This window comes from Silene latifolia, chromosome 3 (genome assembly GCF_048544455.1).
Source record: "Silene latifolia isolate original U9 population chromosome 3, ASM4854445v1, whole genome shotgun sequence".
Taxonomy (NCBI): domain Eukaryota; kingdom Viridiplantae; phylum Streptophyta; class Magnoliopsida; order Caryophyllales; family Caryophyllaceae; genus Silene; species Silene latifolia.
In genome coordinates this window covers 137,836,495-137,851,567 of record NC_133528.1, presented here as the reverse complement: position 1 = coordinate 137,851,567, position 15,073 = coordinate 137,836,495, and the positions used below count along the sequence as shown (strand labels likewise).

General features: G+C 38.0%; 1 protein-coding gene across 1 annotated transcript; it reads left to right on the top strand.

The window, feature by feature from the left end:
• Positions 1–8,630: 8,630 nt before the first annotated feature.
• On the top strand, positions 8,631–14,388 carry LOC141648137 (Golgi SNAP receptor complex member 1-1-like). Its single transcript, XM_074456620.1, has 5 exons — positions 8,631–8,915; positions 11,289–11,516; positions 12,391–12,558; positions 13,416–13,529; positions 13,816–14,388. Exons 1-5 carry the CDS (start codon positions 8,646–8,648, stop codon positions 13,927–13,929), a joined length of 894 nt encoding a protein of 297 aa, XP_074312721.1. The 5' UTR covers positions 8,631–8,645; the 3' UTR covers positions 13,930–14,388.
• The last annotated feature ends 685 nt before the right edge of the window (positions 14,389–15,073 follow it).

The window sequence follows — 15,073 nt, the reverse complement described above, 5'->3', positions numbered from 1 at the left end:
TTGTTCTTCCCATGCTTGAGGACCCTCCCCTTGCACGGACGAATCCAAACACGATCCCCAACTCTGAATTTTATGACTTGCTTGGAGTTCATGGACCCTTCCTTGTTGGTCTTGAATTGAACATGACGAACGAGCCTTTGTTCAACCCGTTCCTTGACTCCATTTCCTTGCTTACTTGGGTGAACACTCTCCTTGATTGTTCTGATCATACCACCCGTGCCATTGGCCTTGTGCTCAACTTCAATTAAACTTGGAGTAGAGTGTACGGAATAGTCACAATGCACACCATCATGGACAATTATGGTTTGGACATTGTTAAGGATCCCCTCTTGAGCCCGTTTCTTGACCCTATTTCCTTGATCGCTCAAGTAGGCACTTGACTTGTCCTTGCTTTCATTCCCAATTGGACTAGTGGTGGGAGAGACGAGATGATGAACTTGCACCCTACCAATGGTACTTTCGGCTCCAATCTTGACAAAGAGCTCATCTTAGACTTGATCATTGGTATTACTCCACTTGGATTCCTCTTGTATATTTGAACACTCCCCTTGTTTGTCTTTGAACTTATGGACACCATAGTCGAACCAAGGATTTTTAGGGACCTCGGCCTTCGTTCTTAGATTAGCAATTAGAGGAACATTTTTATGGACCTCGACCCTTGTTCGAACCGCATTAGTGAACGGCTCATCTTGTTCCATGGACATATGCTCGACATTAGGTGGATTATCTTGAAAGAACTTGTTCAAATTTTGAACCATGCTAGGGAATGTTTTGTTTTGTTCCTTGGATACACCCTCGGCAAGGTGAACATGAACACCTTTCTCATTGTTCTTTTCGGGGACCATTTCGGCCTCCTTGATTAGCATCACTTCTTTGTAAGGCTCAAGCATGGAGGGTGGTGGAAGAGGTGCTAGAGTGATCTTCCTCTTGTCAAACTCAAAGGAGTAAGTGTTATCCTTTCCATGATGCACCACACTCTTATCAAACTCCCAAGGTCTACCAAGTAGGAGATGACAAGCATCCATAGGTAGAACATCACAAAGAACCTTATCAACATAATTTTTGCCAATGGAGAAGGACACTAGGCATTGTTTGTCAACCTTCAATTCGGCCCCCTTGTCAAGCCACCTCAATTTGTAAGGACATGGATGGTTTTGGGTGGTTAAGGAAAGCTTCTCAACAAGAACACTAGAGGCCACATTAGTACAACTACCTCCATCAATGATTAGGTTGCAAACTTTCCCTCCAATGGTACACCTAGACCTAAAAAGTTGTTGTCTTTGATCCATTTCCAATGGTTGAGCACTCAACACTCTCCAAGTGACTAGACTCATCCCGGAATCCGGTAATACTAACTCCTCATCCTTAGTCTCTTCGGTTTCCTCATCCTCATCACACATAAGAATTTCATCCTCTCCCCAATGAACCACTTAAAAGCTACTAAGGGCTCTTTGAGTTGGACACTCTTTGGCAAAGTGACCATAGCCTTGACATTTGAAACATTTTTTAAGGGGTAAGGTCTTTCTTTGTGAGGTTTCAATGCCTTTTCCTTTGTCAAGTGTGGGGTTCACGGTTGGGGTGTGGGTTTATTTGGGTTTGGTCTCGGCATAGGTAGTCTTGGTGGTTGTTTTGGTCGGCAATTTTGAGTTGGAGGGTTTCCCCTTGCCCAATTTTTCTACCCTTAAAGCCAAGTTCACGGCTTCATTAAAAGACCACAATGGTTGCATTCGGACTCTATTAGCAATTTTATCATCCAACCCTTCAACAAATCTAGCAATTTTTTGTTCCGGTTTCTCATTGATTTCACATTGCAAAGTGAGTTGTTCAAAATCCCTAATGTAAGACTCAAGTGGTTGTTGATCTTATTTTAGATGAGTAAGTTTAATGAACATATCTTGAGTATACTCTTTGGGAATAAACTTGTCACTAAGCTTCTTTTTCAACTTTGACCAAGATTTTATGGGTTCTTTACCATCCCTCTTCCTTTGATTTTTCATGTTTTCATACCAAAGAGATGCATAACCTTTAAAATTTAAAATAGCAACCTTGAAAGACTTAGCATCCGAGTATGAGTTAAATTCAAAGACTCTTTCAATTGACCTAAACCAATCTAGTAAGTCATCGGGATTTAAACTACCATGAAAGTCCGGAATTTCTACCTTTAGGTCTTTAGGATGCTCTTCATGCTCGGCCTCAATAAAAGAACCCTCTTCATCCGAGTGCAAGTCCTCCTCTTCATGGTCGGCTTCTTGGTTTCTTGCTCCAAACCCTCGGCCACGTCCTCTACCACGGCGAGGTGGATGTCTTCCTCGGTTCCTTGGTGGTGTTGGAATGTTAGCCATGATAGCATTGAAGGAGTCTATCATTAGGTCGCATTTCTCGGAGAGTTGTGTTACTTGAGTCTCAATTCCAAGTAGTCTTTCTTCACTCATGGTTGTTTTTGTATTTTTGGATGTGGTTAAGGTTTATGGTGAACTCACAAGAAAAGCTTCTTCCTAAGACTAACACAACAATGGAATTGTGTTAAACCTTTGCTCTGATAACCAATTTGAAGTAAAACTCTCAAGACTCGGATTTTGACTGAAACTGACTCGATATGGACAGTGAAAGGAACTGTTTAATTGTGATAAAAACGATTAAAAACCAAACAGAAACTCCGAGGACTGAAATCGAATAGTCGACAGAACTGTTTATAACCACGGTTTCCTGAACTCTACAATCGAATAGAGTAAAAGACGTGATTGGGATATGACTTAATCCAAGCACTAAGCCACTAGACTAAGCCTAAGGATAATTTCAAGCACTAAGCAAAGAAAATACCCGACTCTAAGCACTAAGCAATAGAGGATTTCCCAGCACTAAGCAAAGGAGATTAGTAGAAATCAATGTTTCTAAATTGTGTTTTTCATTCATCAAATCTGATTTTTACACTAAGGAATGCCTTGCTTTTATAGGCCAAGCTAAGTAATCCTATCCATCCATCCAACCTAGCATCTAACGGTCCAAAAGACCCTAGAAAAACCGGTTTCAAAAGGTGGCCCTAAGCCTTACACAAAGTTCTTACACAAGTTAAAAATCTTAAAAGAAAAGCAAGAAAGTAAACTAATAAGGACAGTGATTAATTAAACATGGAGTAAACTCTTTTGGAAGCTTCAATGGGGTCCGACCAAGTCTATGCAAGAGTAGTAGAGCAACAAAAGGAGCCTTGTGGATGTCTTGGTTAAATTAGGAAGGGTGAAAGGGACTTGAAAGCGACCCTTGTACTTGCCATTGCAAACCGTGTAGCCATAGGTCCACCGGTTTTGTTCTTTGCCTTTCTCTATGATTATCACCTTCCCAAGACATAAGCTCTTGGACAAAAGTACTCTAAACTCCTCATGGAAGATTCCTAGGCCAGAAAAGGACCCCATGTGTTTAGACGGATTCCGATTTGGACCCCATTTCGGATAAGGGACCAAAACCGGGCACAAGCATGCCTAAGGTGACTCGTTTTGCTTCAGTTTCAGCATACGATTTAAACAAACTTGCATAGGCATGTAAAGGACATAATTCACACAATTGAACTTTGAATACTCAGCTAGGTACACACTTTCACCAACAAATTCCCAACTCGGTATATAAATTCAGTTTATAGTAACTCAGACGATCTCTATAGCTGTGAAAAGTTTAGCATGATAAACACAATCTACTCAACCAATTTGGATATCATGGCATGGCTCAAATGCTACCTCATATAATTACTTGATAACATGTGAGATATTCATATATGTTCATAGAAAGGCAACTTAAAACATGTCATCATCAACCTTCAACATTAGAAGCAATTAACTCAACTAGACTATTCAGACGGTCTCTACAGCTGTAACAAATTGACATATCCTTCAACAATTAACTTCACCATTACCATATTAAAAGTTTAACTCTTGCATATGCATTCATATCCAACACAAAATCTCAATTATAGAAAACGAATTTCAACTTGGGGCACTTTTAAGACGGAGTTTTAAGGCAAGTTTTAAGGTAAGAATTACCAAAATCCAATCGTCAACATGGTATATACAACACATAGTACTCAATTTCACCATCCAACATGTATAAAACAACCAAAATCAATTTTGATTTTTGCAAACCCTAGAAAATTCGTCCCCAATTTGGTAATTTCTATTCTATTTTTTGGGAGCAATTAATCATCAACAATCATGAAAGGGAAGCATATGAATCATATTACAACAATTAAAAGCAACGATTCGTCCATATGAATCGAAATTTCAGTTAATTCTACCATTCTAATAAGTTCAAGTGATAAAACATGTAAATAGGGAAGAAATTCATACCTTGATTAGATAGGAAAGTAAAAGAACGAAATCAAACAAATAAAGCAACCCCAAATTAGTCACCACCAACACAAGGATAGAAGAGTTTTGAGAGATCTAGGGCTTAGGGTTTCTAAATAAGGAAGATAGAATGAGAGGATTAAGAAGAAATAAGGGTTTTAAGAAACCCGTAAGAGCCTATGTACTGTAGCCTACTCGATCGAGTGCCTAGGGTACTCGATCGAGTGCCCTCTACTCGATCGAGTAGGTGCTACTTCGTCGAGTATCTGCAGAAAATTTCCACATCCCGACGTCATAGCTTCCTAACTAGATCGAGTGAGGTCTACTCGGTCTAGTAAGCACTCGCACTCGGTCAAGTAAGGTTGAGTACTCGGTCAGAAATACGAAGTAAATTGAAGATTCCTGCAAAAACAATATCGCGTGTCGATTCCAAACTATGTTCGGAATTCGTCACTAGTTATCATACTCACTCATGTATTACCATTACTACTCAAGCACACCATACCGTCTTATCAGATAATATTTATATCATGTTACGCCCCAACAAATTCACACAACACGGTTTACCTGTTACCGAGTCATTCATATACACAATTACGTCTTTGCATCATATCTAAACTCGTCTTACCACATGACTATCAACTTATTCTCATGTTAATGTAAAATATATAATTAACGATAAGTATTCTTCCATATGTCATTCAAATGTATTACTATCATGTTCCAATTTCAATCATAAGCAAATTATTCTACACAAATTGATCATTGCACAGCGGAAACTTTCAACCTTTGAACATTGCACAAAAGCATCATTACCTGCTATTTCTCATATTATGACTCAACACTTCTTTAACTATCATCACTTTAGCTACCGTAGGACTTACAAACTCGTGTAGGATCACCATTACCACAACCTTAGGCAAACACCAACATGACCACCTTTCACATTACAGCATGCACTTCACACTTTTCACGCATTCTAATTAAATAAAACCTACATCGCATAAGCTCCCTAATTATACCAAAACTTCACCATACACAATCCAAACGCAACTACCATGCCCATACCAACTTTAACAAAGACTCGACCACAAATAGTTCCGACACAATCAACATACATATTATATACATAAACACGGACTCCACATTCCCATACCCAGTGACTGGCTTAAGTACAATGAGGCCAAGATTTTGAAATGAGGGCGCCTACTCACCCAAAACCTAGCATCAGCTGGGGATCTCATCATACATACGCCAGGTTCATTTTATTAGACTCACTACGTTCATTATTTTCATTGGTTATAGGTTTCAAAATCGTCGCTCTGATACCACTTTGTAACACCCCCATATTCAGAGGAGCCTTAACTAGGCCTTCCTTAGCATATAAGGGTGTTACCATCTCGGTTGCCCGAGGTAAGTAATCATCAAAAGTCGATAAAAGAACATTTATATTTATATTACAAGCGTTACAACCAACTTAACAAAATAAAAATACAACTCGTGAGCTACACACTATCTCTATCAGAACTCGTGAAGACTCATCCCCGCCAGGACTCTAGCTATCAACGAAATCAGTACCTGCTAAGACCGACTTCTCACCATAAGGGATCACGATAGACACATAAAACAACAAGACAACCACACAAGGTCAGTACTGAGATAAGACACGACAAAACCAACGACATCTATCAACACAACATAGCACAAACGGCCACACACACACTCACACCCACTCCAATCAATCTCCGTCACCGACTATCCACTGGACCAGCCCTGCTAGTGGGGGACCGCAGCCGTACCCACCAAATCCCCGCTCATCATACCGAGCGATAACCCTGTCCCATTAATGTGCACATCCCCTCCCGTGGTGGGTTCCACGGAGGGCGAAACTAGGGTGTGAAGCCACTCCCGCAAGTGACTCCACTCAGCCGAGGGCGCGCCTCGAGAACCAGAGACAAACAATCACAGACAGCTGCAATACAACAACAACCAACAAACTGAATACACCAACCGACTACCGTATGTACGCTGCCACGCAAACACAATGCAACCCAATAACCACGACACAACAATCGACACACTAGACCATCCACAAAAACTGAGTAAGCGAACCTACCTTTAAGCAACTGCAGCCATTCCATGTCCACACACGCAACATCCAGCAACCAAGCAACACCTATATATATAACACAACCATCTATCACTACCAAGCAAACCCTAACTGCAAAGACAAGGATACGGATGATGATGACGACATACCTACAAGGGGAAACCTGGCAAAGGACCGCTACCCGACTCAAGCTATGCTCTCCTAAGGCACAAGGACCTTCCAAGGCTTCCATGGAGGTTATATGGTGAAGGGAAGGGAAAGAGGCGACCTAAGGATCTGAAGAAATGAGGCAGAAATGATTGCGGATATAACAAAACGCGATTATAAACCCTCGCTGAAAATACGATACTCGATCGAGTGGCCCACCTACTCGATCGAGTATCCCCTACTCGATCGAGTATCAAAGCTACTCGATCGAGTAGCCTCTACTCTATCGAGTACCATCCCTAACTCACAACATAAGATCACTTTGGTACGACTTCTAAGGACTATTACCGCTCCCAAGGTCAGTCAACGCTGGTCAACGGGTCTCTAAAAGGGCGGGTATTACATAAACCCCCAAATTCTACTTCAGTTTTTCTCGGTTTCATTCCCCCATCTAATGATCTCCACATTCTTATAGAAAGTAAATTAGTTAAACAAAAATAGTAACATATATAGATTAGTGAAATGTTTTATGTATTGATAACTTGAATGTATATGAAGGCATTTATGTTTATGATTTCTATACACACACTTCAATGATTATTTAGTGATTACATTTTGATGAAATCGTAATTTATACTTCATGTAATTACATAAGATTACACTACATCATCTTAGCATAACACTTTAATAAATAAATTCATCTTTTATTTGCCAACTTCTTGAATTTTAATGCGAGAATACAAACTAAAAACGTATGAGACCATAAGTGGGGAAAGTAAATGTGAGAACTTGAACTATTATGAATTTCTATTATCTATTTGATAATTTTAATCTACTTATATTAAGGATAATTTTATCAAAATATATTTGATCTACTTATATTAGGATAATTTATTAAAATTTGTTTTAAATATTAAGAAATCTACTTTTATTAGGATAATTTTATTTATTTAGCTTTTTTCGAAATTTACTGATTTCTAAAAAAGTTGGACTCTCTAATATCGCTTGAAAAGTTTCTGCTTTATATATATGTATTGATTGATTGATTTATTACTAGTTTAGATCCCGCGCAATGCGCGGTATATATAGAGGTTCCACATTTTAATGTATTATTAGTATAGATCTCGTGCAATTTATGCACGGTATATATAAAGTTTTACTTTTTAGTTTATAACTTTATATCTCATTAACTTTTTATGCGTTCGTCATCTATATATTTTGATTTGAAAAAAAAATTCAATATTGAAAATGTAATAATCAAAAGGATTGAGTAATGTTAAAAATGTCTATTTTAATAAGATCATTTTTCATAATCATTTTATTTTAAAATATTTTATTAATTTATACTTTTTAATCCGCAATTTCTTATATTTTCATAGAAAACCAATGAATTTTTTATTATAAAACTCGTGGAGGTAAATCTTGCAAATCAAATTTGTGCAGATTGTGAACATTCCAATTTATGAATATATCCAATTAAAAGATTATATCCATTTATATTTCAAAATACACCTATAGAATAGACTATAATAATAATAACCCAATTTTAGATTCTAAGATTTTAGGCGGTAAAATGTAGAGTTTCACCTATTCTTTTTGTAGATAGAGGATTATAGCAATGATTGACGGGATACTTATCTTTTGGCAGTGATTAAGGATTTTATACTTATTTTTTGGCAATCAATTTTTACGTTATTATTGGGTAAGATCATTGATATAATCTTGATTTAGTCCGTAGTAGAATAGAAGGACGTTATACATATTTTTTGGCAATCATTGTTATACTTGGCCCACAGTTAAATGCAAAATTTAAAAGCCCAAATAGAAGTTAATATTTTAGGCGGAAAAAAAACATAGAATCACCTATTCATTTAGTAAATAGGGGATTGTTATCACTTTTTGTTATTTAATTTGATACCATGTGTATCAATCTCATACCCACCCCTTCCCTAATTATGAGAAACTAACCCATACCTAATGAATTTGAGACATAATTATAAAACCTTTATTTTCGTCAAACACACATAATATGAAACAAAAATTACTCTTTGGGCATGTTGTCGGCTAATTTACACTCCTTTCGTGCCGGTCATTCACTCATAAATGTCACATCATTTGATTATCGTTCGAATGTAGAATGTAGACGTGCAGTCAAATATTTTGCCACAAAAACTCCCTGCTTCCTTCATACCAACCATTCAACTCCCCTCTCTCCTGATCAAGCAAACTGGAGAGAGAAGAGAGAACCATCGATTCAATTGAAGGTTCTAGAATCTTCTGCCGCCATGGATGTCCCTACCTCCTGGGACGCCCTTCGCAAACAGGTTTCCTTCCTTCCGTCTCTCTCTCTTTTTCTTTTGTCGGTGCCAGGTTCATAATTGCGCTATTAATTATTCTAAAATTGTTTCATCATTTTATGATCATCAAATTGTTTGTTTGTTTATTAATTATGACTTATGAGATGGTTGTTGCAGCATTTTTCATGGTTGATTGCATAATTTACTACGTTACTGTGAAATATGAAGAATCAATTGATTAAATGTAGCTCGAACAGCGTAACTTTTGTAAGTATGGATTTCTAGGTTGACTTGTTTGATTGGAACCGTGAAAGGATGATACGATTGTAGTAGCGGATACAGGATTTGATGTTTTGATGGCTAAAATGTAGTAGTGATCGAAAATTTTAGGTTAGCGCCCTCGCTTCATCGCTGCATGATTGTCTAATTTCATAGACAATGTTGTAGCAGTATTTCATCTGTTGAAGGATCTGAAATGGAAATTCTTGACAAGTACCCCCTCTGTCCCGCTCAATTGTTTACCTATTCCATTTTTGGGATGTCTAATTTCTATTTCAGGATGCCTTAGATGGCTAATTTGATCCTCCACACTCAATTTAGTCCACTCCTCTTTCCTTGGTCTTTTTGCCAAAACCAAAGTTAAACAAATGACTAGGACGGAGGGAGTAGTATTTTTGCAGTTCATAGTTTTTGGAGCAACAGTGAGGAGATAGTGAAGAGTGGCATACTCTGGTTTTGGTACAAGAATGTATAATTTAGGTTCTTTGCTTGGCAAAGTTCTCGAACATGTATGTCGTTTGGGACATGATCTAAGCAATAGACGGTGTAGATGCATGAATCTGATTCACGTTACTTTGTGCATCCTTACTCCGTTACTTGATATGTCTTTTACAGTATATCTTCGTTCCCACTTAATCACTTATATTTTCATAAACTTGGAAGTGTTGATAGTAAATGACTATATTAGTTCCTCCCTCCGTCCTGGTCATTTGTTGTCCTATTCTATTTTAGGGTGTTTTAATCAATTGTTGTCTTTTCTATTTTAGGAATGTATTTGATGAGCAATTTGATCGTACACACTCAAATTGATCCACTTGTCATTTAATAATTGGCCTCCTCTTACCTTGATCTTTGTGCCAAAACCAAAGGACAACAAATGACCGGGACGGAGGGAGTATCTTCTAATTTGTTGTCTTTGGGGAGTACATCTTATTATTGCTCGTGACCTAGGTAGCACCAAAACGGACACGGACACGGGACACGGACACGACACGGATACGTGACACGGCATCCCTTGAAATTTAGGACACGGGACACGTTATTTAAATTTAATAAAATATATATTTTATAATTATAAACGTTCGATTTTATTTTTATAAAATTATTTGATATTAAATTTAAATAAGTGAAGCTAAAACTTGCCTTGATTATAACTCATTTTCATTTACCATCCAAACGAATCTTTTAATCAATCTCTTTCGACAACTCGTTTCACGCTTAAAGAACATCATTTACCCTTAATGATGTCCAAATGTCATGGACACGCGTCGGACACGGCCGAAATACCATGGACACGCGTCGGACACGTGCCCGAATAAATGTAGAAAGTTAGACACGGCTTTATAGGTGTCGGACACGTTTCGACGTGTGTCCGAGGAGTGTCGGTGTCGGACACGGGACGGCTGATTAGGAGAAGTGTCCGTGCTACCTAGCTCGTGACTCGGGAACATGTTCGTATTAGTAATTAATCCCTCCGTCCCGATCATATGCTTACCTATTCCATTTTAGGGTGTGTCATTCATTTGTTTACTTTTCTATATTAGGAAGTTTTTTTATGAGTAATTTGATCATACACCTCCATTATAGTCCACGTCATCCACTTACAACCACCACAAATGGTCCCCTCCTCTCACCTTGGTTTTTGTGCCAACACCAAAGGTAATCAAATGACCAGGACGGGGGAGTACTATCATCACTGAATTTTGTAAAGTGAAAGCTTCCTGTAGTACTTGTGATGTGATGTATTCAATGATTATGTCCCAAATCTTCTGTTAATTATAATAACTAGGGGGTTTTATATATTTTGTTAATTTTCAGGTGTAGTAAGTAGTACGAGATGCTTACTTTAATATATCTAATCAAAGCTTGGATGACTTATGCTATAGGGGGTTAAAATCCTTTAGATGAAGTCCTCTTGGAAACTGGTTTACTTGGTGCTGCTGGTAGTCACGGAAGGCTATTCTTAGAAATACGTTCTCTGTAGTCTTCAGCTACTGTTTTTTCTAATCCATCTTAGAAAATTTAGGCTGGCATTTTAATTAAATAGGCAACATTATTTCATTCACTTGTAGTTGTAGACTTGTAGTGTCTGATATTTGTGCATTTTGTTCACAAATTCAGGCAAGGAATCTTGAAGCACAGCTAGATGAGCAGATGGTTTTTTATCGCAAGTTGGTCTCTGCAAAAGCTGACACTGAAGATAACAATATTCAGTCTGGGATTGAACAATTACTAAAACAGCTTGATCAAGTGAACAATCAGATGAGAGCATGGGTTTCATCTGGAGGCTCGGAGATGGTTTCTCATACATTAACCCGTCACCAAGAAATTCTTCAAGATTTAACCCAGGTATACTTGTTTCTTAATACTCCGTATTTGAGTAGCATATGCTTGAAGAAGTTGACAAGTAAATGATTACTTAAGTATTATAGTTTACTGCACCATAATGTCATTGTCTCGTGTTCTTTTGTGCTGTTCTTTATGCTTCTTTCTTTCTTTCTTTGATGAATGATTGCCTTCTTTGTGCTCTCTAGCTCTCTTATATTATTTCTTGCATGTTTGGTTTCTGTAACTTGAAAGAGACTTTTTTTTGGTGCATACCATCCGGTTTAGTCCGGATTTGAGCTGAGTAGGACCACAAGGAACTTGAAAGAGACTTTGAGAGGATATATAGGAATTAATATTCTCTTACAACTCGTATTTTTTGTCCTTGGTCCACCTTTATATTCTGGTCAGGGAAAACCATATGATGTCTGAGATTATTTATCCAGTGGAGATTATGTTTTAGTTGAGGATTGGATCCTGGCCCATTTGAGTTTCACATGTGTTTGTCCCACATTGATAAAAGATGAGAGTTTTGAACTTTTGGCCGCTTTATAAACCAAGGAGCTACTCATATTAGTATATTACTAATCGGTTTTAGGATAATCTTCACTGTACTTACGAAGTGGACCATCTCTCCTCCTTGTGAGTGTCCCCAAGTCCCTTTTCATGAACGTAACAGTTTTGCATCAGTGTTGAAAAACTGATGGAACCCAATGTCTCAATTTCTTATGTTTAATATGCTGTTTGATTGTAAGCACTTGCAGCAGCCAACAAAGTTCCATTTTTAATATTTCAATGTTAGGTATGCTAACCTTGTCCACGGCTGCATTGAAATGTTGGTTAAGTGTATCGATAGTTGATGAGACCTAATATGACGTTTGACATGGTTGAAGTGCAGGAGTTTTACCGTCTCCGGTCTAGCCTTAAGGCCAAGCAAGAACATGCATCACTGCTACAAGACTTCAGGGAATTTGATTTGAATAAGCTAGACTTAGAGGAAGGAGGAAATTTGGAAGATCAAGTTCTGCTGAAAGAGTATGCCACTATCAGTAGAAATACAGGGCAGGTACACCAACATATATTTGTTTGTTTATATATTTATTTCATGCTCATCCTTGTAAGGAGCAAAGGAATATAATCATATGCTGGATGCACTTTCTGATTCATACCTTCAGTACCATTTATGCAAAGTGGATACCTACTTTTCCTCCATTTTATCCTTTATAGTTTGAGTTTCCATGTGTGTTACCCTTCTCTTTTCAACCCGTCCTCCCAATCTCTGGACTTTTCATTTACGGTGTATTTCTAGTTTGTGGGAATTTAAAGGGATCCTAATGTTTGTTACAAGCTTATGCTCTTCTGGGCCTGTGTTTTAAAGAGCTCATTTTTAAGTTGCTTCTGGATTTTGTCTCAGTAGTTGGCTTTGGCCTTGACTACATGTTCATCTGAATTTCAAATGGTGTGCTTCAAAGTTCAAACTTAGGTCAGATTCAGCAGGACTTTTTACACATTGAAAAGATGCAGGCTAAAAACTTACAACAACAACAACAACAACAACATTACCCCAATGCCTCAATGGCTCCCGCAAATTGCGGGGTAAGGGGGGTCGGATGTACGCAGCCTTACCCTTGTGTTAGCAACACAAAGAGGCTATTTCCGAATGACCCAAGATGAAAATTGCGTCGAGAACTGCATCGAAGGACCGCTACTTCACAAAAGAAGAAAGAGCAGCCACTTTAGTGAGCCATTTTGATTTATTCCATTATAATCCATAACCAAAGAGTAATGAGTCTTTGGCTCCATTGGAAATATGTGGGATAATGTTGATGTTACATCTCAAGCCTACAACCATTGTTTTCTGAAGGTTAAGTGTAGTCTATGTTTTCCTCTTTTCTTTAATTTTTGAGTCTCTGTGAATGGCAGTTGGACTCAGTTATTTCCCAAGCACAATCTACCCTTGGCACCCTTGTGTTTCAACGTTCAACATTTGGAGGAATTAATTCGAAGATCAGTAACGTTAGCAGCCGCCTTCCAACGGTATGGAGCCTGATTCTTCTTTGAAATCTGCAAAAATTCATTGCTAATGATTAATTACTTTTTTGTGAATTAATGAAGATCTCTTAAGCATTTTTTTGGTACCAAGGGAGTTCCAACTTACAACTTACAACTTACAACTAAGAAGGGCATGCGTGATGTTACGAATTTCAAACCCTTCTTATTAAAACCACCCCTTAGTGACGTACTAGCATTTGAATGCTGACGTCTGCACCAAGAGCGCTTAAGTCTGACATGATATATCCCATTGTATGTGGCAAATCTACAGGTGAATCAGATTCTTGCTTCCATAAAGAAGAAAAAGTCAATGGACACTATCATAATTTCGCTCGTCGCATCTGTTTGCACATTCCTCATTTTTATTTACTGGCTATCCAAGTAGGATTATTGTTTCTCAGGACTTGGTATTGTGCCGAAACATCTTGATATCTGCTTCGTCAGAATTCCACAGTTTTCATTCGAAGATTCCATTACCACCCACTCAGCAATTCAGCATTATGAATGGTAACGTACTAGGATGCACACTTCAGAAGAGTTGGATACTAAGCTAATGGAGTGATTCATGTTGATTATTGAAGGCCCATTTAGTCTTCATGTATTTAGTATAGGAAGCATTTGTGTGAATTTATATATATACGTCGTGAGTTGCCTCGTATCTTGTACAATATCGCCAACTGTGTTATATGATGTACAATGTAGTTTTTTGGCATCTATTTGATGTATAGTTGTATACTTGGTGTGTATGGCGCGAGAGCTGCTGCTTCTTTGTACTGCATTGTAATCTTACTTTGCTTCATTTACTAGTAGCAACCGATAAGTGTCCTTCTTGACATAATTTGCATAATTGCATTGAAGGTCGTCTGACAGCCGTCTATTCAAGTTGAACACGGGGACAAAACCCCGTATATCTCGTGTTTCGAATCCAGGGGTTGGTGTTTCTAGTTACGTCTATAATGATATTGGCCCCTTTGGGGTCCAATATCATGTCGTCGTACAAAAACACGAACAAAAGGAACGTGTAGGGTGCTCCTATGTTTGAAGTACTCCATATTTATATGCCTATGCAACCTCAAACCAAAGTCTATTTCATTGTTGTCCTGTCTTCGATAGGTCCGACTGTCCAAGGAACACATCTTATCGTGTCCAATATCTACCGACTTTTTAAAAATTTAGCCCGTAAATCTATTAGCACAATTTTGATTTTAGATGTTAAATTTTGACCAAAATTGTATGTTGAATATACTTCAAAAAGATAAAATTACTAGTTGGTCGTGGTGTGAAGTCGATGCACATGTCCTTTAATGAATATCGACGACAAAAATGAAAACTAAAAGTTGTGAGTAACAACGTACTAGCTAGTAACGTCATTTCAAGTGTACTATGTTGTCGAAGTATGTATAATGTGTAATGTGTTGTTATATACAGTATGTAACCACTAACCATCCATTGCAGACACGAAAGCTATGCAAACTTCATGTCCCTTCGACTTTACAATGTGGGGGCTTACCTAACGTGTCATCGCATAA